The sequence below is a fragment of the Ambystoma mexicanum genome, chromosome 11 (assembly GCF_040938575.1).
Source record: "Ambystoma mexicanum isolate Mex_15411 chromosome 11, UKY_AmexF1_1, whole genome shotgun sequence".
NCBI lineage: Eukaryota > Metazoa > Chordata > Amphibia > Caudata > Ambystomatidae > Ambystoma > Ambystoma mexicanum.
The window spans coordinates 1,108,670,128-1,108,693,883 of record NC_090934.1 but is presented as its reverse complement, the minus strand read 5'-3'; the positions used below and the strand labels follow the sequence as shown (position 1 = coordinate 1,108,693,883).

The following is a 23,756-nucleotide window of genomic DNA, read 5'->3' as shown; positions in this document are numbered from 1 at the left end:
GGGTACCCCCCCTGTGGCCCTGTAGCAGTCTGCAGTGCCGGGGCACTGTTGTCACTACATGGTGCCTCCTCTGCAGTGCAGATACTTTCTGTGGTGGGTTGTATAGGCATGATGGGTGCCCGTGGCACCTGTGTTGCATCAGGCAGCGTGGAGATGGTGGAGATGTTGGTGATGGTGGCCGGCACATGTATAGCAGATGCTACTGGGGGCAGAGATGCAGAACTGCTGGCAGCATCCTCCTGTCATGATCTCTGCTTCCAAAGGGTCAGGGTTTTCCCAACTCCCTTGGAAGCAGATCCATAACCCAGGTTCCGAGTGCCAACCAGTCCCAATTGGGACCTTTTGGACCCAGTCCTGGCGCCAGTGGCACCAGGCTCATAAATATGCCCAGTCCCAGCGCTGGAAGCGCCGGGCTCATAATGCTTGGGTGGACTTACCTGCAGCAGACCATGCTGCTTACTTGCCTGCCAGTTGAGCCTCTGATCCTCTTCTGTTTGGAACTACTTTTCCTGTTGGGTGGGGCAGGAGCCACTCCCTAGATTCAGAACACTGGAACTCTTCTGGAAAGCAGGAACTCTTTTCTTACCTAGGCGTGGCTGTGGAAGGAGACACCTAAGCACTACAGGAGGCTATTTAAACCACACCCGATGGATGAATCTTGCTTTGCGTTATTCTGCATCCTCTGCAGCAGAACGCTCATCGTGTCTTCTGCATCTGATCCTGGGCCTAAGGAAAAAGGCTTACCATCCTGAATCCAGTCTTCAGCAACACCTATAAAGACAAGAAAGAACAGGTTAGCATTACGGTCTTCAGTGACAGCTCTTCACTTACCTGGTCCATCGGCTGTTACCAACGCCTCGCGCTGCATTCCGGCATCTGAAAGACAAAGGCTTACCTACTCTTCGTGCGCTCCGGAGGTCTTCACACTGCATTCCGGCATCTGAAAGACAAAAGCTTACCAACTCTTCGCACGCTCCGGAGGCCTTCGGCGCTGCATCCCGCATCTGAAAGACAAAACAAGGTGCGTTTAAAGACATTGGGGAACTTTAATACTCATGTGCCATTACTCCTTTCCACATCTAACCCAGTGGGTATTCCGGCACCCTGCAGCCGCTCCGAACTTGTACCTGCAAAATAAAAAGACAGTTAGAGCGCATCGTGAAGCAGGCAACAAGCGCTTACTTACGTGCTTCCAGGCGCTTCTATTCATCACACGGGCTCCATCTTCAACTCACTTCAGCCCGTCATCCGCCATCGCCGGAACCCTGCAAAACAAGAGACATCATTACTAAAGACTTTAAAGACATTAGAATTACTTGAAACTTACCGTTCGTGCAGTAAACGACGGACAGCAGTCCTCTGAAGTCAAGAGGCCTGCTCCCCTTATCCAGTGAAGAAACTGGTTACAGCACCCTGCCCCGAGGCAGATGGAGAGCACAGCGTTCACTTACCTAAGGTGAGAGCGTTAACCTTTGGGGTTCTACAGGAGAAGAGAAAGGGAAGAAGAGAGAGACATTCAATAACCCAGTTCCTTAATCCCATATTTTCTATCTGCAGACATCTTACCCTTCGAGTCAGACATACAGTGCACAGAGGTCCAGCCCAAAGAGCCAGCCGTGTGTTACACATCACCTTTGAAGATACGGTATACGCCCAGTCAAGACCGGCGCCTCTACGGGAATCAGGTGAGCGTTACACCTCCTGGGCATGGGCTCTGGCTTGCACACGCGCAGGAGCTGATTGCCTGGGCTGTTGTGCGGTATCACTGTCACTTGATATGGCTGTGGGGTCACAGAGGGCATGCAATTAGTTGTGTGGGGGTGCCTGATGGGTGCATCACATGCATCATACAGGTCGATCATTTAAAAGTAGCATTTACATGCATATGCTTGTTGACGGACATGCATTGTAGTGATATGGTTCACCATCTGGATCATGATTGTGTCCTTTGGCCCACTCATGCACTGACTGGGGGGGGGTTGTTAATGGGTCCTTTGGGCCACTCATGCACTGGCTGGGGTGGGGGTTGTTAATGGGTCCTTTGGCCCACTCATGCACTGGCTGGGGGGGGTTGTTAATGGGTCCTTTGACCCACTCATGCACTGGCTGGGGAGGTTGTTAAGGGGTCCTTTGGCCCACTCATGCACTGGCTGGGGGGGTTGTTAATGGGTCCTTTGGCCCACTCCTGGCCTCAACATGTACACATATGGCATTCATATTTGCGCACTTACCAGCATATGCAGGTGGGCTCACTCCTGCCTCAGCATCCCCGATCCCATGGATGCCCTCAAGGTAGAGGACACTGCTGCAGTGCCCCTCCCATGTTTGCAGCCTCAGTGGGGAAGGGGGCCCTCCACATGTCCCACTGCTGCGTTGGCGGTGTGTGGAGATCAGGTTCCGCACCCTCAGCCTGAGGTCGTCCCACCTCTTGTGGCAGTCCTTTACGCTCCTCACAGTCACGGCCACAGCGGTGCACTTGCGTACTGCTTCCACCCACACTTCCTTCCTGTGCTGCTGTGTAGCACGCCGTTGATCAGCACTGAACAACATCTCAGCATGCTGCAGTATGTGCTCGACCAGAACAGTTAGCTCTGCCTCACTAAAGCGCTGTTTGCGCTGCTTCTGGGCTGGAATCCTGGCAGACATGCTGGTGGTCCTTTTTGGCTTCTCGCAGTGTGGATTCTGCTTGTGCTGACTCTGGATGGCAATGGATTGTGCTTTACATGATGGCCGCCTTTCTGTTTCCTGTTTTGGCCATCATGGTATTTCCAGTTCCTTGTCTGTGACGACGGTGCCGGACACGTTTTTTTTGTGGCGCCGCTATGTCCATTTCTGTGGGTGTTTCTGTGGCGGCGGTTACACCATTTCCGCGTCCGTTTGGAGCGCGCGACCGACAGCACCTAATCGGCCAGTCTTTCCGCAACTTTGCGGACGCAGAAACTTTATTACCGCCGCCGCGGAATCACCGCAGTCCAGACCGGAAAAGTTGTAATGAGGCCCAATGTTTTCATCGGATAGATTGAATTTTGCCACTAAACATGGTGGAAAGATTGGTGATTGAGCAAAAAGGCAAGAGAGGAGAGGATGGGCTATACAATGAGGGTTTGCAGTGTTTAATGCAATAGATGAGGGTTGTGAAGTTTTAATAGAAAATTGCGTGTGGTTTTGGAGGTTTTCAACTTTAGTGCTAATGATAAGAAGCATGTGTGGTGGCCTATGATTTTTGCGTGTCATGAGCAAGTCAGACATTTTAGGGTGGTGGCATCACTAGTATGTTTGGCTTTTGTATGGATTAATAAGCTCATCAATGCCAAATTTGAGAATTATGCTCTTGGGTGGAGAATAGAGATTGGTGTTAATACTTAAGAAGATTAAAATGATGATGAGTCTGGTAAAGAATGAGCATAGAGATGCCAACGAAGAATCTAAAGATGTAGATTTTAACAAACACAAAATAATTGCACAATAATCAACAAATGGCCACAAACAGGTCAGCATTCCCTCAAAATGATGGTCTGACCTTGTACGACTGACTAGTAGGACTGGATCCTCTGATCTGCTTCATAACATGTACTAACATTTCCGTTTATCAAATCATTAGCACATGTTTATCTGATATGTAACTCTTCCTATGTTCTCCTTTCTCTCTGTCTCCCTCTCTCTTTCTCTTTCTCCCTCTCTCTCTCTCTGTCTGTCTCTCTCACTACCCCCTCTCTCTCTCGCTCACGCTCTCTGTCATTTTCTGTTCTGAGTGGCATATTTTCAACTACATTTGACTGGTTACAACAGCTGCTTATTTACAGTATATGGGTGTAGTGAAAAGGGCAATTCCTTTCAAAGGGGGAATTTGAGAATGTAATGTAAGGCATTTTTGAAAATAATAGGAAGAAACAATATATATTTTCAAGCACATTTTCCAAATATATCAGATAAACATCTATAGGTTCTTAAACAGTTCTTAAGTAGAGCTGATAAATAAAGAATATCCAATTCTATAGCTTCTGAAACAGAACACGATTTAAGGTGTGGCCCACATAAATCTGTGATCTCATCAGAAAAGTGTGTGCCCATTTGAAACAGCGAAGGCATAGCATATAAATGTTGGTGCCTGTGATGAGCAACAACGGTAGGCTTTGGCTTGTGGCGTGAATTATCTTTATAAGTTGCTCAGCAACCCAGAGTCCCCCCAATTTCTTATCTCTCAGTTGCTCCTAAGTAAGTAGGGATAAAATCTCCCCCTCTGGTGATCCACTGTGACCTTTGGGGTTCTAGCAGGATCAGTACACCCCCGAAGACTCCCCTGGGTGTTTCTCTTGTGCATGCTCCTTTGGAAACAAAAGTGAACAACCAGTTTAGACCTTTCTTCACTTTTTCTATCCCCTAGGTCCTAAATGGTTGTAGGGTTACTCTTCCAGTTGCTTTCTGGACTGATCTTCTGGATCATTGACAGTTTGGAGAGTTTTTGGACGGAGGTGACCTGGTCAATGCTCCAGAGTGGTAGATGACGAGTAGCTGGGATGGCAAAGGCACATCTCAAATCTGGGTGCTGCTCTGGATGGTTTGGATCCCTGGATTATTGTGTCCACCCTGCCTTAACCCACTGCCTCTCCTGGGCCAGGTTTAGTGTGGTTGCAACATCCATCAGGGACAAAGCCTAGACTGTGTTCCTCTGTTTCTACAGCCAAGGACCGTCGCTCCTCCTTCCATTGTCCCTTTTGGCAGTCAGTTTCAACCTGAGAATGCTGTCTTCTGCCACCTCTGTCTCTCTCCATCCTACATCTTGCTCTGATTGTGGCAGGCGCGGATCTTCCGCTCCACTCAGTGAAGCATCCTGACAATGTCATAGAAGAAAGATTGCTCTTGTTGGATCGAAACAGTTATTTCATTAATTACTCTGAAGTCGTTGTTTGGACAGCTCCGACCAGGCTTTTTACAAAGAGTTTGTTCGACCAGCTTCAAATGTCTTGCTCCATCTCCTTTTTGAGCAGAGATTGTATGAAAGAAATATTGCCTCCATGGCCAAAGCATACTGGAGCCATCTTTCAGGTTAAATTTGTAATTCTGTATATCATGTCATTCCAAAAATGCATTGTACTGTAAAGTACAATGCATTCCCTTTCAAATCTATTCCCTTTCAAATCCAGCTGGTGGCTGTGGGTTCTAGCCTTTAGAGAATTTTCTTATTTTTAAATTGCAGTCAAAGGAATTATACAGAATTATGAAGGAAATGGATTCCTAGTCTGTTTACACAAGCTTTGTTCTTGGTGCTTTGTATTGGTGCTTGGTCTTCGCCTCACATCTGGACATTGCAAATGTATATATCGCTAACCTCATGTCCCTACTAAGGTCATAGTCTATATCTTTTTTGTTTATGTCCCAAATGCACTAACCCTTTGTGTGCCCTCAAGTAAATTTGCCTGTGACTTGGATCTCTATAAAATGTCAACAGATATTGTTACTGGCATCTTGTAATCTGCAGACCTGAAGTCCTAGTTTGTGTTTAAGAATGCCTTGCTCACTTTTTTAGGCAGTGCATTCAGCTTTCCCTTAATATATTGCCTAGATGTTAGTCATGTTTGGTTCACAAAAGATTCAGACATCAGACTCCCAAATTCCTAACTCAAAATCAATATACCATGAAAAAAGAAATTTCTTCCAGGATATACTTTAACATTATACAAATATCTCAATGCACACTCTGGTTTTAATATTATGCATAAGGTGTATTTTCCATTTTTAACTTGATAGCTGAATAGCTAATAGTGTTTTTATGAATCTTTGTTCACTCCATCAGACACAGCTAGAAACAGTGGAGTCTCAAATTGAGGCCATGATGCACATAGTTGATATGTCAAATAGTATTTCATCACTTCTCTATGATTTAGCTTTGCCAACATTCCCAGTTTTCTTACAGATTGGGTATAAGATCATCAATTAAAATCATTTAGGGGTTGTCTCTCTTCTGCTGCTGTATCATATTCTTATGAATCTCTCACAGAGTGTTTGTTCTTTTATTAGCTTTATTGTCTGATCTATTTGCCTACTATGCTTTATTCTGCCCCGCAAAGAGGAAAGCATAATGAGCTAGAGATTTATGTTGATTTATCTCACCTAGTAAGATCGTTATTTCATCCTCCTTCTGTCTCCCCTTCCTTGTCTTGTTGCACCTGGAAACACTTGTGTACAGGTGCGTTATAAATGGCCTACCATATCAAAGTATTTTTTACTGAAGACTATGCATTAAGTGCTTTCTATTTTAATCAACCATGTCAAATCTCTCTTTCTTGTTTCCAAAATTTGCTTTCACATTGCCAGCGGTATCACCACCGGAATCTATTCAACAAATTCTCCAGAGGCCTGTTACTATGTGGCTGATAACTCTAGAGCCAATATAATAATGGTTGAAAATCAGAAGCAACTGGACAAAATAATGCAGGTATGTCCCTGGAAATCGAACACAAGCATTGATTGTGTAGCTGCAAATCCCAGCAGACCTTACTGTATGCCTTGTTAGTATTGCTGAAAGAAGAGACACGGTTAATTGATGTATGCTTTCTACACTTTACATAATCTACTCAGTAATTTCTTTGTGATCGAAACATGTCAAAGCAAAAAATAACTTGGCCCATATTATGAAAAGGGCAGCTCTTGACTTCACAAATGTAACTCAGTACATTTGCAGTGCAATAGAAGGCTCAGCAAAAATGAATCTTAGAGTTGTGCATAAATACTTGAATCTCATCAAAGAACTCGGGTAGTGAACTCAGTCAAATAAAAATTCTGTTCAAACAACAATAATTATTTTATCACTGCATACTTTGATGAAATCCCATGCCTCACTCAGTGGGCATCTAGTTGGGTGATCAGTGCCACACAACTTCAAAGAGAGGCAGATATGTGTATTAGTCCCTAATTTTCAGCAGCAAGTGGGCGGTGGAGGGGTTAGATCTCTCTCCCATGCCGGGGTTTGACTAAAACATAAGCCCTACCGCCCACACTCAAGGCATGCTTCAGCGGTTGTCCCTCTGTGATCTATCTGACCTCACATTACCCCACTCCACACCACCACTTGCAATGCATTATATCTGCCTAACCCACAGCCAGATTACCCAATCCACCCCCCCAGGAAACTGTGCCTCCCCACTCCACACCACCATACCACAACACCACACATCCCTATTATACACCCTCACCACATCACTATTTTATGCCACCACTCTACACCCTGCCACACCTAATCTCAACTTCACCACATACACACCCCCAATCTACCCTACCGCCCCACTCCATTACACCTCAGTACACCACAAGCACACTACACCATACCACCCCACAAAAGCACACCCCTTCCTCGACACCACCAGACCCCTCCACCATACTACAACATATCCACCACATCTTCACACCCGACACCAACATCAAACCCCAATCCACCACACCCTGCCATCACACCTCACCCTCACACCCCTCTAGTTCCACACTACCACTTTACACCACCACTCTAGACCTCTACTCAACCTCACCTCAACATCACCATACTCAACACCATCACACCACTCCACACCAACCCGCTGCCCCACTCTACCACCACACCACCACCACTTCAAATACCACCCCATAATTACACACCACAACTCCACACCCCACTCCACCAACCGACAACATTTCTCCAGTCGTCACAACCACTCCCCAGTCTATTCTGCATCTCTGCACCACCACTCCACACCAACACTTCACACCACCACACCCCACTACACAAACCACTCCAATCCACCACACCACTTCTCCACCCCACCACCTTTCCACAATACCACTCCACACCAGCTCTCCACAACTCAATAACCCCATTCCACACCACAACAGCTTCACACCCCCTCTCGACACCTCGGCTCCACACCACCACACCACTCATCTCCCTCACTCTCTACCAACAAATTCCACTACACACCACCACACAACCCCACTCCAGCCCACCCATACCAGGGACTCTCCATCTCACCCTTACAATCAGCATGTGTATATTACAATTTCCAAACATATTGTTTGCTGACATGTAACAATAGTAATACAAATAGTAAAACAGACTTAGGTACTGAAGGGAAGAGAAGCATCACTTTCCTTACTCAACCTTTATCACACTTTTGATTCACAGTGTTTAAGTCTTTTTACACCGGACTACGTGTCCCGCAACATGCATAATTTCTCTCAGTTTTAGCAAATACCAGACTTGGCCTGGATTGTATTTCCTAACATTTGAAGTGCTTAAGTCTCTGTACTTTAGGACAAAGGACCGTGTGTCCCAACATGCATCGGTTCACTCACTCTTAGAATGTATTAGACATGTCTTGGATTTTGATACCCTGATTTTTAAATGTAACTCTCTTTCCACTATAAAAATAGACTACAAACCCAACATTCGTCAGTTCTCTCATTCCTAGCATTTACCAGACTTGGCTTGGGCTTTACAAGTATTTTAAGATTTCAAGTCTCTTAACTTGAGAGTGTAGGATTACTTGTGCCAACATGGATCAGTTTTCTTATTCTTAGAGTTTGTTAGACATGGCCTGGATTTTAGATGTTAGCATCTTGATTATTTAAGTAGTCATATTGTCTGGCATAACGTTTTGGGCCTGAGGAGTATGTGCCACAACATGCGTCAATTTGCTCAGTCTTGGTATTCACTACTAAGGTTTCAGTGTCATGCTGCTTCAGGCTACTGGATCTCATGGCCCAGAATGCTCTTTGATCTCTTTTCTGGGCCGAGTTTCGACACTCCAACAATCCCAAGCCTGCCTTACCCCCACCCCGGAACAGAAACCTATATATGTTTGTGAATATATTGAAACCAGTGTGTCATGCAAAAGAATTCATGGCTTCATTAAGGGGGGTTTCACTGCTTCCACTTAATACATTAGAGACTCACTCAATTGATCCCTGTCATGGGAAAAGGTCAAGGCAACTGACTTCTCTATTGAGCTTGCAGCTACCTGCGAGATAAGCATAGCAGTCAGATGAATCTATGCCCTGCAGCAGCTCCTTGTGTGGTAGCATTGGTGCACATTCCAAAGCTAGCAGGAAATCGATTTGAGACCAAGGAAACCCTGATGTATAGAAGCAGTCATTTGGATAAATACTAATCTAAATGGTCCTCCTGATCAATCCACATCTTTTTTAAATGGCCAGAAGAACTAAATGTGCGTGGTCTAAAAATAAATCATTAGACATTGATTGTATTGTTCTTACTTTTGCTAACATTCATACTGACCAGTAACTGATTGAATCATACTTGGACAGCAATTCAAAAGTCGGAATTTGCTTAGTGCCACCCGGCTATTTTTATAATCCAGCACCAATTAACAATAACAACTGGACTACTGTTGCGAAGATGCCCAGACTTCCAGTTGAGAACAACCCTCTTCATCCTCCGGGCCTTACTTTGAACAACCAATATAAATTCTTGACCGATTTGGAGGAGGTTGATTGACGTTTGATACCATCTAAAGAAGGGTTTTGAGACCCAGCTTCAGAAAGTAAGGTTTGTTTATCTCAAAATACACTTGAATGTCCTAACCCATATGTTCTGGAGCGAAGCTAGTCTGATCTCCAAGCTAGTGAATGATTATTTCCTAGTGTTTTTCAAAGCTCGTAATGCGATATGTCTGTTAGAAACCTTGTATAAATACATGATTAACTTGGCTACTTACTTCTCTGTTGTTCGTTTGGCTATAGCAAACCCTAGAGGGAGAATCCCAGGTGGTTTATGTTTATTGGCATCTATGCCTACTTTTAAATCATGTCTGGGTCACACAAGGACTGTCCAGTTTCAATTAGTTGAGCTAGTGTTGTTCAATAATACTCAACTTATTTTAAGTAACTGTTATCTAAGACCAGGAAAACACAAGATGCGATCGTCTTTAGGTTGCTTGTAGTCAGAAATGAGCAGAATAAATATCAACAGTAACACGCTTGCGATTAAATGTGAGGATTTTAACACAAAAATAGGAGCACTGAACAATATAGGTCTTTTGGATAAAGAAGAAGGCCATGCATATGGTTTGCCTCCAGTTATCTTAAAGGACTCAAGACATGATACTTTAGCTATTATATTGCCACTCACCAGTGGAATATGTGGCAAATTAATGGGAAAACCTCTTTTCATCAAGCGCAGGGGATTACACGTTTATCGGTGCCTGGGGTTCTTCTATAATTGGCTACATTTTTATTTTAATTGACAAATGGGATTCGGTGGTCGATATGGTTGCTACACCTAAGATTGGAGAGTTACAATTCTACACTTGCACTTAGTGTGGACATTTCTGGGGTCTCCAAGAGTTGTGTTAGGGATCTAGGGACTGTAGTAGGCCAACTGATACTAATTAGATGCAAAATATAATGGAATGTTGAACTTGAACGTAATTTGGTAGATTCCATCATGATCAATAATAGTTTTTTAATTAATTATTATTATATCCAACTGAACCTGACTTTAAAAAACTGATGCTTTTGATGTTCTATTAGCATCCCAGCAGTGGGGCCAGCGTGGCTCATAGCCAATAAGGAAGCTTGGAACAGGGGGTTTCTTCATGCTGAAGCCCGTGTTCTGAACCTCCTCAGAAGCGCAAGGCCACCATCTTCCCTGCTGGGCTGCAGGTCAGTGCTTCTCCACACCTCCCACACCCTATTTCTATCTCCGCGACCACACCCCTCTGTCCCCTCCCCCATGTACCTACAGCTTCCTTATTCATCACCGGCACTTGGAACACGCAGTGTTCCGGCACTTCCCCAGCACGGCAAAGGCCGCCATGAAAGGGATAAGGGACTACATATAGTTCTCCCTTTTTCATACTGGCCATGTTGTTTTGTAATTTGTTTCCAAGTTGCCAACCACACCTTTTCTCAACTTTAAAAAAGAAAAGACAGCATCTCGGAAAAGCATTCCGAGATGCTAATAGCAATAAACCCCTCCAGGTGGGAGCATTAACGGGTCTGGTAACGCCCCAGGGCTTACGTTAAGGTAAGGAACCCCACCCATCAGGGTTTATTGCTTAAGTAAAAAACGTTAGTGATGCCCTTAATGCAAAGGTTAACTGATCAAGAACATGCTATAGGAGACTTTGGCTAGATGATAAGTGTAAATTGACCAAACGAGAATATTTAACTACCCCAAAGAATCCACAAACATTTAGAGTGGATATAATAGAGAAGAGGAAGAAATAAAAATGCACCGTAGATGAGAGAAAATTAGAAATAATAGAAAAAAACCTGTGGAGATGTTACTAAAGCTGCTGACCTCTCAGACTCTCGTATGGTTTGTAAAATTGTGGCAGATGGACCTTCATGTTCCAAGACTCAAAAAAACTTTCAGTTGAGGGCACGAAACACAATGTTCTGAAAACTGCTATTATAACAGTGAAAGGTAATAAAAGTCCAGGGAATGACAATATAATCTGACCTATACCGCAGTGACACTGTATTGTGGTCAATAGTTGCATGTTCTGTTTTTAACAGCATGGTTCGTAAAATTGTATTTCCTTCATCCGGTTCTCATTCGATAGCTTTCCTATCTGTAAGAAAGGCAATTAAATGAGACCCGACAGCTATGTACCATTTCGCTTTTAAATTGTTCCTTTATTAAAATATTTCAGAAACTCATTCCAGGCAGATTGGGCCTCATTACACTTTTGGCAGTCTGGAAATAAGGGTGCCGGTAGCAACGTACCGACCCCCTTCCTGCACTGCCAAACTAAGATTTTGCCAGTAGGAGCACGGGCATCCATTTCACAAAATGGATGCGCGCCATGTGCTTGCTTTTACGAATTTTGAGCTTGAATAGCTCAAAATTTTACATAGGAAGTTTAAAAAAAAAAAGTGCTAGTATTTTTTTAATGTTGCCTATCTATTTTTAAAATTACATTTTTTACTGGACTATCCCTTTAAAGGTGCAGCGAATGGACCACACGTTGAAAATGTAGTAGGCAAAGGCCTGCTGTATTGCACTTTACAGAGCCTCCATTTTGTGATTTTAAAAAACGCTCATATCTTACAATCTAAAAAATATATTTTGTAGGAGCCTTTTTGGGTTACCTGCCTCAGCCCCAAATGTTGCAGTACATTTGGAACTTGACTTCGATTTTTGAGACAATCGTTTTCTTTTTGCTCCAGTTATTACAATTTTATAATCTTTGAGCAATGACAATGCAGGTTTATGACAATGCAGGTTTATCCCAATTACTGATACAATAACTTTGGGTTGCGGACAGTGCTTTTAGAATACCAAGGTTAGCCTATGTTTCAAGGCACTGATTTCTGTGAACGTAAATTGTACACAATTAGTCAATAAGTTTATTATTAGTCAATAACTGTGGTAAAATCAGGGGGCGCTGTTGAGCAGCCCAGGAAATGGCTGCCTAGCTCTTGAGCTCTGTGCGGCATCAAATTGCATCTGGCTCCAAAGGCGGAAATCTCTTGCATCCTCCTTTATGTCCTGCCACTACCTGCACAGGAGTTCTCGTGGCGGGTCTGCCGTCAGCCCCAAGTGAAATCGGTGCTCCAGAGCCCTGATACGGCCATACAAACTTTCGCCAGTAGTGAGGTCTAGCCTCACAACCCTCCTCTGAATATCCACTCCACTGGTCCCACGGCAGTATTCGATACTTGGGTGTCCAGATGTCCCTTTCTGGGTCCACCCTGCTGGCAGATAACTACATGGCTGTTGCACAACTAGCTGAGTCCAAAATGGCCAGATGGTGCTACCTTCCATTGTCACTCGCCGGGAAGCTCTCCCTTATCAAAATGATCCTGGTCCCTAAGTAGCTATATGTTTTGTACAACGTACCCATTTGGCCCGGGAATCACTACTTTATGAACCTACATAAAACTTGTGCACAGTTCCTGTGGCATTCGGGCGCGGTCCGCAAAAAATGGCTTGGCATGGTGCTCCCATACGAGCGTGGTGGGCTAACAGCACCTGATCTGATGCTTTATTGGGTCGCTGCGCAGGCCCAATATGCTACATACTGGTACCCGAGTCCCTTAACCCCCTCGCATGTTAAGCTGGAAACATTGGCTGCAGCTAGGACCAAAATCATGACCCTGGTATTCCAGCGAGATTTCTCACCTGACTCCCCATTTGACCCAGTTGCGGCAACCTTACTTTCCTGGGGCCGCCTCCTTAACACAACAGCCGACACATGTCCCTATTATAAATGGCTTCCCGCTTGGAGATTTCCCGGGCTGGAGCCCACACACGATGCTGCCCTTGCCCGCCACTGGGCGGCTCTGGGATACCAGCCAATAACCGACTTCTCCCCTAACGGGAAGTTCATTGATCATCAGTCATGGAGGCAGGGCAACACGGGGTCCGCGCTTGAAATGTGAAATGTTACAATATTACAGACTCCGCGCCTCTTTCTGTGTGGCCCACTTTCCCTGACGAGCCTCCCGATTCCTCCAGGTTGCCTTCATCGGCAAGTCTAGCGGCACTCGTGGCATTGTTTCCTCCAAACATAAATATTGCTGGCCCGGATCACCCCCTTGGCCCTCCCATGCACGCTCTGAGTGGGCGGATGAGCTAGAGATCTCGGACCATCTATGGAAGAAGATGTGTTCCCACACCAAAAGAGTATCTCTCAATTTCCGCTACCTCCTCATTCAGTTTAAACTGCTTAACAGACTGTACTACACTCCTCGCAGACTCTCCAAATTTGCTGGCACTGACACACACGCATGTGCCCGCTTCAAGGAGGAAGGTGCAGACCACTTACATATGTTCTGGTAATGCCATAAGCTGGCGGATTTCTGGGAGGGAATCCTTGGGGCCCTTGCTGACATCACAGGTGTGGTGATCGACCCAAACCCGTTGGGTGTCTTGTTTGGAGTGTGGGAATCCGATGACACCAGACGACAGGCTACATTTCTTGACATAAACTGCATGGTGGCGAAGAAGTGCATGCTGCAGTGCTGGAAAAGTCCCCCCCCGACCTTTCAGAAATGGTTCAGTGCACTTACCTGGTCTCGTACCTGTGAGGAAGAGTATCTGATAATGCTCTCAGTACACTCCCGCCCCAAGAATGTGTGGTCAGCCTTTAATAGTTATCTCATTAATTAATCTGAAAGTGTGTCTGGTGGAAACTCTCTCATTGTTTCATAGTTGCATTCTTGTATGCTGTTCACCGGGCAGCTCCTGTTTCCTCCTTAATTGATGCATTGCCTGTTCTTCATGCGTACTATATGTTGCTAATGCATTTACTATACAATGTGTTTTGACATGTGTGGTTGCTGTAAACTTCTGCCTATAAATACAAATAAAAAATAAAAAAATAACTCTGGTAAAATCAAAGTGTCTAAAATTGTGGCAGTTATAAGTGAGAAGTTGAGAAAAATCGGAGAATAGATCTCTAGTACCGATCTAGTACCGTTCATGAAATCAACTGATGGCCAAATTATGTGAACTGGTCCCCCTTAGCTGTGCGCAAGATGTTCATTACCAGATTTTGTTTTATTATTCTTCTGCTTAATGCTATAAGTGCTAAATCCAACTGTGATACCGTTGAGCTGGATTTTGTATCACCGAAACAGAATCCATTTGACATTTTCTTTTCTTTTGTCCATTGTATAAGATTTGCAGGAAGACATTTTGAATTCCAATTTTACGTGAACTTAATTTTCATCAATGCCGTCCAGCTTTATTCTTGTTACTCTCTGTTCTGAATTCTTGTTGTGGATGAGCTGTTTTGCAATAGTTATATTCAACGCTAAATTTACGAAGCAATGAAAACTTGCATTGTTGTAGTTTAATATCTTATTATTATTGTCTATTCTGTGGACTTACTTATACTGTTGGTTTGTAAACTTTGATGGTACATATGGTACAATTAAATTACTGATATAAAGTTATGCATAAAGTGGGCGGGGTGCACTGAGACAGATGCAAAGGAAACATTTGCCAGGGGTCATGCCTGTATCTGCCTCATTGTGAATCATCTGGCTTTGGCAGTGTGGCTGTCCTCTTCACTACCCCAGGCATTGAACTAGACTGCTCAAGTGGATATTTGGGACCCTTTTGGACCACTTAAACGGTGTGCAATAGTGGGATGGGTGCTTACGTTGTAACCCCTTCTCAGAATCATATACAAACTGCTTTTTCCGGGGAAGAAACTCTTCTTGTGTGAAATGTTCCATAATGGACATGTGCCAGAGAAGAGGAACTACCTCCTTGGCCCCTCCGATGACACGTTATATTGCACTGCCTTGATTGCAATATCAAAGTGCCTTCGGGCTCAAAAGCAGCACATGCAAAATGTCCATAGAGTTGCTAGTTACAAGCATGTCAATGCACTATTTACTATTGGATCTGTGTTGAGTAGTACCAACCTTAAGTAGACTAGAAAGTATCAACTTACAATTGGACAAAACAAAACATCATTATACATCATCAAAAATCGATGGGAACCATTAAGTAATTCTGGAATAACGAAAAAACATGTCCTTTTCTTTCCAGATTTGGGACAAACTACCTCACTTAAAAGCTGTTGTACAGTATAAAGGTTCCGTGACGGAGAAGCATCCCAATTTGTATACGGTATGTGAATATTCATCACTATGCTACATCATTGTTTACATTGTTTGCAACAAATGTGCATGGTGGACACCTGTATCTGGCCTTCAGAGTCAAGAACCTTGTTGTCTAAGTAAGTTTTTCAATACTCTTTCCGAACCTGGAAGGGTGAGATACCGTACCCCCCACCTGTTCCAGCTCCCAGAGATCAAAGGAGTGGTGCATTCTGTGTGCTTGAAGAGGTGGGTGCACAGTGGGATGCTTTAGAATTTAAACCATTCTTTGCTTCTCTTAGTTTATCATACCTTATCTTATCTTAAATTATCTTATGGATTCTTGCAGAGCACACTGTCACAACAGGCTGTGACCACCTGGAGCTCAAGTGGAGGATCAACTAGGCATAGATTATGAACTGTTTATTCACTGTTCTCTATTTAGGGCGCTGGGACTCATAGTAGGTCACTGTGGTGTAAAAAGAAATAAGTTCATAAGGCACAGAACATTATTATTGCTAGGCAAAAGAAATGTAGGTAAACAGAAATGAGGGCATACAAGAAGACCAGATAGAGAACAGTAACTTCCCCACTCTTTTGTTTGTCCCACGAGTTCTTTGGTTGTTGCCAGTAATTAATAAATGTATGTGTACCAACAAGCTAGAACTGAATCCCTCCACAACAAAGAACTTGATTGGAGAACCTAAACCTTTGTCTTGGAATTCCTCCCTTTTGCCTCCTGTTATAGGGTTGTTACAGTAGTACATGTGGAATGTTTTTTATAGAATCACCATGCGTATTTGTAATGTGTATGGTGATTCTAGAATTGTTTTATGAGAGATGGCTTGCTGGTAGCGTACGCTCCGGGGGCTCGTATATATTAAACTTCATAAAACTATACTTATGGCTGCAAGTGATTTACTACAATTGGCGACGAGGTAGCAACTGAGCCCCCGGAGCCCACGCCAAGTATCCGTTATCCAGCAGAGGAGCGAACGCCTGATCAGCTGTGATTTGGAAGCTGACTGTGGATACACCACACGAACGAATGACATTGCCCCTCTTACCATTACAACGTCGTGAGAACCGTGCCAGGTGAGCTGGGTACTGGCAGACTTTGAGAAATAAAAAGGAAAATAGAGGGATTGTAAGACACGGCAGGGCGCGAGCTTCCAGCGTCTTTCAAAGGTACATCAGCGAACGGCCCCAGATGCATTAGAGGAAAGGACCTTCGAACGTGAGCGTACGTGGCAGCCATTTTATGGACATTCAAGGTTGTTATGGTGTTGCTGGGCAACCAAAGTAAGATGCGTATGAATACGCGTGTTGAGCATGAAGGAGTGAACTTTCTTCAATTACTGATTGGGAGTGCACGCTATAGAGAAGCATTAAAGTAAAAGGATGTGCCATGATTTCTACCTGATTGCGTGCATACGCTGCATGAAAACGAAATACATGTCATTTGGAGTGCTCTAAACCCTCTCTTGCACAGTATATCTAACATTGAATTTTAATGGATGTTGTTTTAAGTGGGCAATAGAAAAAGAAAAAGAAAGACAGTTAAATATAAGTAGGGCTATCCTGCAAGGAATCTCACAGTGATCATTTTAGCCCACGATCTTGCAGATCAGCGAACAAAATAGTGGAATCTATTCAGTATATTACACCATGCAGCATGTCACAGCTCCAATACAGTTCCCTCCATGCCCTGGAAATCCTGCATGTCCATGGGAACAATGGATCGATGGTTTTCAGGTATATTTGAGAGCCATTGGTGGAAGTAAGTACAATGATGACCTTAAGGAGGCAACACTGCTAAATTGCATAGGAGCAGAGGCTTTGAGGATTTTCAGATCTCTTCCTGAATTAGATAATGTGGAGGGTGGCTCTGGAGATAATAACCGCAAGTTTGAAGGAGCACTAGGGAAACTAGCAAAACACTTTGAAAATAAGACTAATATTGTTTTAGAAAGATATACATTTTTCTCTAGGAGACAACTTAAAGGAGAATAAGTTGATGCATACATTGCATCTCTGAGGGGACTTATGGCGACATGCAACTTCACCGGTGTGGGTGATGAATACTTGCGGGGGTGGTCAGTGATAATGTCGAATGCAATAATGTCGACAGTCAAAATGTCGAAAAAGAAATGTCAAAAAAAATATTGTCGAAAATGTTTTCTACATTTTTTCGAATTTTTAGAAAAAAATAAATAAATATATATATAATTAAAATGTGTTGAATATGAGGGGTGAGAGGGTGGTGGGGGGTGTTTGGTGAGGGGGTTGGGGTGGACGGGGGGGACCCCCTCTAGTAAATGATACTCTTCTTGTTTATTTATTTATTGAATAAATAAATAAATATATAATTAAAATGTGTTGAGAATGAGAGGTGAGAGGGTGGTGGGTGGGTGGTGGTGGTGGCAGGGGGGTGTTGGGTGAGGGGGCTTGGGGGGACTCTTCTTGTTTATGTATTTATTGATAGTGCTAAATGACATTTTTTTCGACATTTTTTTTTCTAAAAATTGACTCTTTTCATTATATGTATAGGTTTTCGACATTATTGTTTTCGACGTTTTTTTTCGACATTTTTGTAAGTCAACATTTTTTTTTCGACATTATCACTATAACCCACTTGCGGGATCAGCTTGTGTTGAATGTAGCTGATCCACACATTCAGCAGAGACTATGTCAAACTAATAACCCATCCTTGGAACAAGCAATGGAAAGAGGAGCATGGAACTTGGTGATCGCTGCATGAAAGAAAGATTTGATAGAACTGAAGAGAAAGAGGTCAAAATGATCCAAGATAAGCCAAAGGAAGAATTGGAAGAAACTCTAGTGGCAATGGTGAGGAAGATGACCGCTACCAACTCAAGAGCCAATGCAAGGAGAGGTAGAGATACAGGACACATGAACCTATACCAAAACCGTTGTCAGAAATGTGGCTGATACAGGCACAATGATAGCGACAAGGAATGACCTGCAGCGGCTGTCGAGTGCTACAAATGTGGTAATTTATGTCAAGATGCCTACCCCCAGGCATCCGGACCAAGCCCATCAGCCCCGGGAGCAGGCATCTAGACATTTAGTAAAACCTCAGCAGCCCCGGCTAGGGGCTATCTGGGTTCAGTCCTGGTGCCTTAGGCGCCAGGCTCATAGTAGAAATCAGTCCTGGCGCCTAAGGTGCCAGGCTCATAGTCATTACTTACCTCAGGCAGACCATGCTGCAAATGACTCCAATCCAACATGAAGCCTGAAAGGGACTATTTTTCTACAGGGACTATTTTTTACTCGGGTGTGGTTCTAGGGACTTCTTACCTGGGACTACTTTTGAGGCTATTTAAACCATGCCCGACCAGCAACACATGTTTTGCGTTATTCTGCATCCAGCAGCATAACGCTCACCATGCCTGCAGCCTGCCTCCAGTCTTCTGCCACGCCCGCCTCGAATCCGGAGCTCCTAAAATAAAGAGGAAAGAAAGGGAGAAGGTTAGAAAAGGAACTTATTTCTATTCCACACCTGATTCTGGATCCATCTCGTCTCCGGACCTGTAAAGAACATCATTTCTGCATGTGCCACACCTCCAGCTGCAGCACCGCGCCATACTCACCAGTCTTCACAGCATCCTTCGGGTCGGCGCTGCCTCCATCATTTCTTCGCCAAACTTCGACACCTAGGAGACAAAAGAAAACCACAAGGTGAGCCGAGGGAACCAACAAATATAATTCTTACCACCATAGACTTACCTGATTTACCACCGGAGGCATCCTTTTGTGACTCTCCATATTTTCACGTGCCGCATCTGTAAAGAGAGACAAAACAACACGTTTTCCACGTGCAACATTTACCGGACAGCGCCGGGTAATACAGACTCTTACCTGAGCGTCACAGGCTGCCACAAGTGCATCTTTTCACGAGCCAGCTGCAAGACAAGAAAGGAAGGGGGGAACAAGAGTGAACATCAGACATATTGAACTCTATGAACTTAATACTTATTGGTCCCCACCAGGAACCTCAGGGTCAATACTCTCTGGAACTCTCTTGAGCCTTCAAACCAGCGAAGTAACTGGAATCAACGCGCCCCTGCAAATCCATGCAGGATGAAGAGCTCATCTTTCAAGAATATATGGTGAGATTGCTGTGAGGGCATTTCGGAGGTGATTAGTTGGGGAGGACTGTGGGGGTGCCATCACTTGAATTCACAAGTGGCTAAATCCATCTCTCCACTTGCAGGAGAATATTTCTACGGGTTAAGCAGACAAGATTAGCAGGGCCGATCCAGTCAGTCATCGCTGCACTACGCATCACGTGGGTGGAGACCGCAGCTGTCCGGGTCTGACCGACGCCCCTATGAGAGCCAGGTGAGCGTAACAATTTTGGACACTTTGCCAAGGTCTGCAGAAATATTTGTGGCAGGATGGCGAGGATATGATATGATATGATACGATATGATATGGCATTTGTAACGCGCCTATACAGTGGGTACCAGCCCAACAGAATGTCGAGAGGCAATGTAAAGGTTATTGCAGAGAATGAAGGTCATGACAACATGCTGACTGTTGCTCAGAGTAATGCCCAAGTACAAATACTCACTGTTTCTTCAACGCGACAAGGTAAAGGACCATAGGTGAACATGGAAATAAATGGCATATCTTTGCCAATTATGGTGGACACTGGATCCCCGTACACCATGGTAGATGTAAAAACTTTTATTGAAGTATTGGCTGGCAAGATGCAAGATATACAGTGCACGGGGGTGAGAGCAACAGGATATGGGAAGACCCCCATAGATATAATTGGATGCACTTGGATAAAGTTGAGCTTCAAGGACAGAGAAACGTATTGCAGACTCTATATTGCAAAGAATGGATCATCTGTATTAGGCTGGGAAGAACAGGCCGTGTTAAAGGTCAGAATCCATCCGGGAGAAGAAACTCCCATCCTGAGTGTACTTAAGGACAGCAATGATATAAAAGCTACTTTGGCAAAAACAATTTTCTAGAGTGTTCAGAGAAGAGATTGGATTATTAGAGGGATTACAACACAGAATAGTTCTCAAGAGGGGGGGCAGTACCTATCGCCCATAAAGTTTGGGGTATTCCAATTGGTGCGAAAGAAGCATTGAAGAATGATTTGACACGGTTGTGTGAACAGGACATATTAGAGCCCATAGAAAGTTCGGAATGGCTCGCCCCAATAGTTTTGGTAAAGAAACATGATGGCACTTTAAGGATGTGCGTGGACTTGAGAGACCTTAATAAAACTATTTGGATAGATAGGCATCCCCTCCCTAACATCAGTGAATTGTTGACTACGATGAAACCAGCCAAGTTCTTTAGTACCCTAGACCTGTCTTCAGCTTAACATCAGATTGCTCTAGAAGAAACATCAAGAAATCTTACTTCATTTGTCACTCCTTTAGGAGCATTTACATTTAAAAGAATGCCTTTTGGTCTGGCTTTCGTGTCCTCCGTATTCCAAAGATTAATGTCACATCTGTTTGGAGCGCTGGAAGGAGTACAATGTTTTCAAGATGATATTCTTATATCAGCCAACACAGAAGAGGAGCATGATGCGAAACTGATGGGGGTTTTACAGATTATTCAGAAGAGTGGCATGACTTTAAAACTGGAGAAATGCAAGATCAAGTGTGACAGGGTGTCATTCCTCAGTCATTCTATTCATGCCAAGGGGATTAGCCCTAAAGAGGAATTGAGAAACACCGTTCTGGGCATCGCTGAACCATAAAATAAAGATCAACTGAGAAGCTTCTTAGGGGTGACATAATACTACTCTAACTTTGTGGATGAATATTCTGATAAAACCAAGAACATGAGAAGTCTTATGAAAAAGTCAACAAAATATTTTTGGTCAGAGGAGTGCAAAGAAGAATTTAAACAAATAAAAATTGCCATCAACAAAGCACCGACTCTGGGAATGTTTGACTGTAAAGCAAAAACAATAATTTCAGTGGATGCCAGCAAGGTTGGACTAGGAGGGGTGCTGGAACAGCTGCAAGAGAGAGGCATGGTAGCTATTGCTTTTGCATTAAGAGTTTTGAGAGGGGCAGAGTTAAACTACTCTACCATAGAAAGAGAAGCCCTTGGTGTGAAGTGGATTTTAGAACACTTTAGAAATCTGATTCGGGGTTTACCCATTCTTCTCAGAACAGACCACAAACCACTAGTGCATGTTTTACAGTCTTAGGCACCCCACTTGATATCGCCGAGGATAAGAAGATGGATTCTGGACATAATGCAGTATAATGTTCATGTATGTTTTATGCCTGGTGCGCAGAACCAGGTAGCTGATTGCGTTTCCAGATTGCCAGCCAGTCATGATAATGTGATAAAACCCACGGAAGAAGATATCATCGCCACTGTGAATCCAGGTATTGCCAAGGAAGAGTGGAAAAATATAACTGACATCGATCCAGAACAGGTACAGATTAGGAAGGCCATAGCCAATGATTGGATAGAGTATGAAAAAACTCTTCTAGACTTTGCTCAGATTAAAGAGGAACTGTCAATTGACAGGAATGTGTGGTCTAAGGTAGCAATCGATGTCATGGGTCCATATGAAAATCTTGATTCTGTGAAAATATACATCATAGTACTGATTGATTATACATCCAAGTGGGTAGAGTGGGGAGTAGCAGAGGGGAGCATAACCACTGAGAAGATTTAAAACTTTCTAATTGAGGTTTTCAACAGGGAGGGTGATCCCAAGGAATTGGTGTCTGATAATGGATCCCAATTCACATCATTGGAATTTCAATGTTTCTTGAAGGATAGGGTTATTGATCATATAACAACCTCACTGTATCACCCTATCGCCAACGGTCTTGTAGAAAGAATGAATGCATTCGTAAAGGGTGTAATCCAGTTGGCCATTGCTAATTCTCTTCCTTGGAGGGAAACACTTAAGGAAGCTTTATGTGCACATAGGTCAACTCCTCATTCTACCACTAACATTGAACCATTCACCATGATGCATGGTAGAGTAGCATCAAATCGACTCAGACCCGCCTGGATGTTCACGAACACAAGCGAGACAAGGATGGATATGGACTCAATACTAAGAAAGGTGAAAGAGAAACAAGAGAAATACAAGAAGTATTATGATTGCAGGAATGGAGTGGAGGAAAAGTTTATCAAAGAAGGAGAGTGGGTTTGCATCAAGGAACCCAAGAAAATAATGAAGGGTGAATCCAGATTCATGTCACCACAGAGAGTGAAGAGTAGTCAAGGGAAGTCACTGGTGATGGAGAACGGCAAAAGATCGTCGTGTGATGATGTTGTAAGAATACAAAATGATTGCTATAGACCAAGTACAAGTAAAGATGGTAGTTTAATGACATCCAGCCAGGGGAACAAGGACATTTCCATGAGACTTGACTCCAATAAAGACAAAGACTATTTGGTATCTGGTGCCAGAAAGAAGGAACCTGCTAATTGTGACCATGATGATGTAGGTGAAAACATTCAGGGCGGACTATCCAAGAAGAATCGAAGAATTATCCAGAACTTTAACAATGATTACTTCTACTATTAGTTTTGGCTGCACAGCTTAGACCATGTATCCTTTTCTTAATATGTTCCATGTAATTTAGTGCATTCTTTTCCCATCTTTTCTTTTGTTGCTTGCTCCTCAGTTTTTCACTTAATTTCTGTTTGATTTTCATTTGTGTTCCTTCTGTTTCTTTTCTCCTGTTTTCTATATAAAAGAGGGAGATGTTATAGAGTTTTTACAGTAGTACATGTGGAATGTTTGTTATAGAATCACCATTTGTATTTGTAATGTGTATGATGATACTAGAATTGGTTTATGAGAGATGGCTTGCTGGTAGCGTACGCTGCGGGGGCTTGTATATATTAAACTTCATAAAACTATACTTATGGCTACAAGTGATTTACTACACCTCCGTCAGCAGATCCATGCCCTAACCCAACCCCTGTGGAAAAACATTGATGTGTAATCTTAGATGCAGGATTACCTCTAATCCCGGAAACGTCCATCAACATTCTGTCTGATCTTTTTAGAACACCAAAATACATATTTGCATATCTTGCACACCGGAAAGGGCCACCACAGTATGCGTACCATTAATATGGTAAAGTGACTTCACCAGTGGTCTTTATGTTGGACTGTTTTGCAAACCTCTGCACTGAGCTAGCCCTTCTGCGGACTTCTGAAGCTTCAA

The 23,756-nt window shown here is 43.6% G+C and overlaps 1 protein-coding gene across 3 annotated transcripts in view; it reads left to right on the top strand.

The window, feature by feature from the left end:
* ACSBG1 (acyl-CoA synthetase bubblegum family member 1) overlaps nucleotides 1–23,756 on the top strand; it is a 1,203,629-nt gene that overhangs the window by 884,583 nt on the left and 295,290 nt on the right. For all 3 annotated transcript variants that reach the window (XM_069624414.1, XM_069624415.1, XM_069624413.1), the window contains 2 exons: nucleotides 6,316–6,436; nucleotides 15,500–15,580. In XM_069624414.1, the coding sequence (XP_069480515.1) occupies nucleotides 6,316–6,436; nucleotides 15,500–15,580 (202 nt within the window). The remainder of the gene's footprint in view (nucleotides 1–6,315; nucleotides 6,437–15,499; nucleotides 15,581–23,756) is intronic.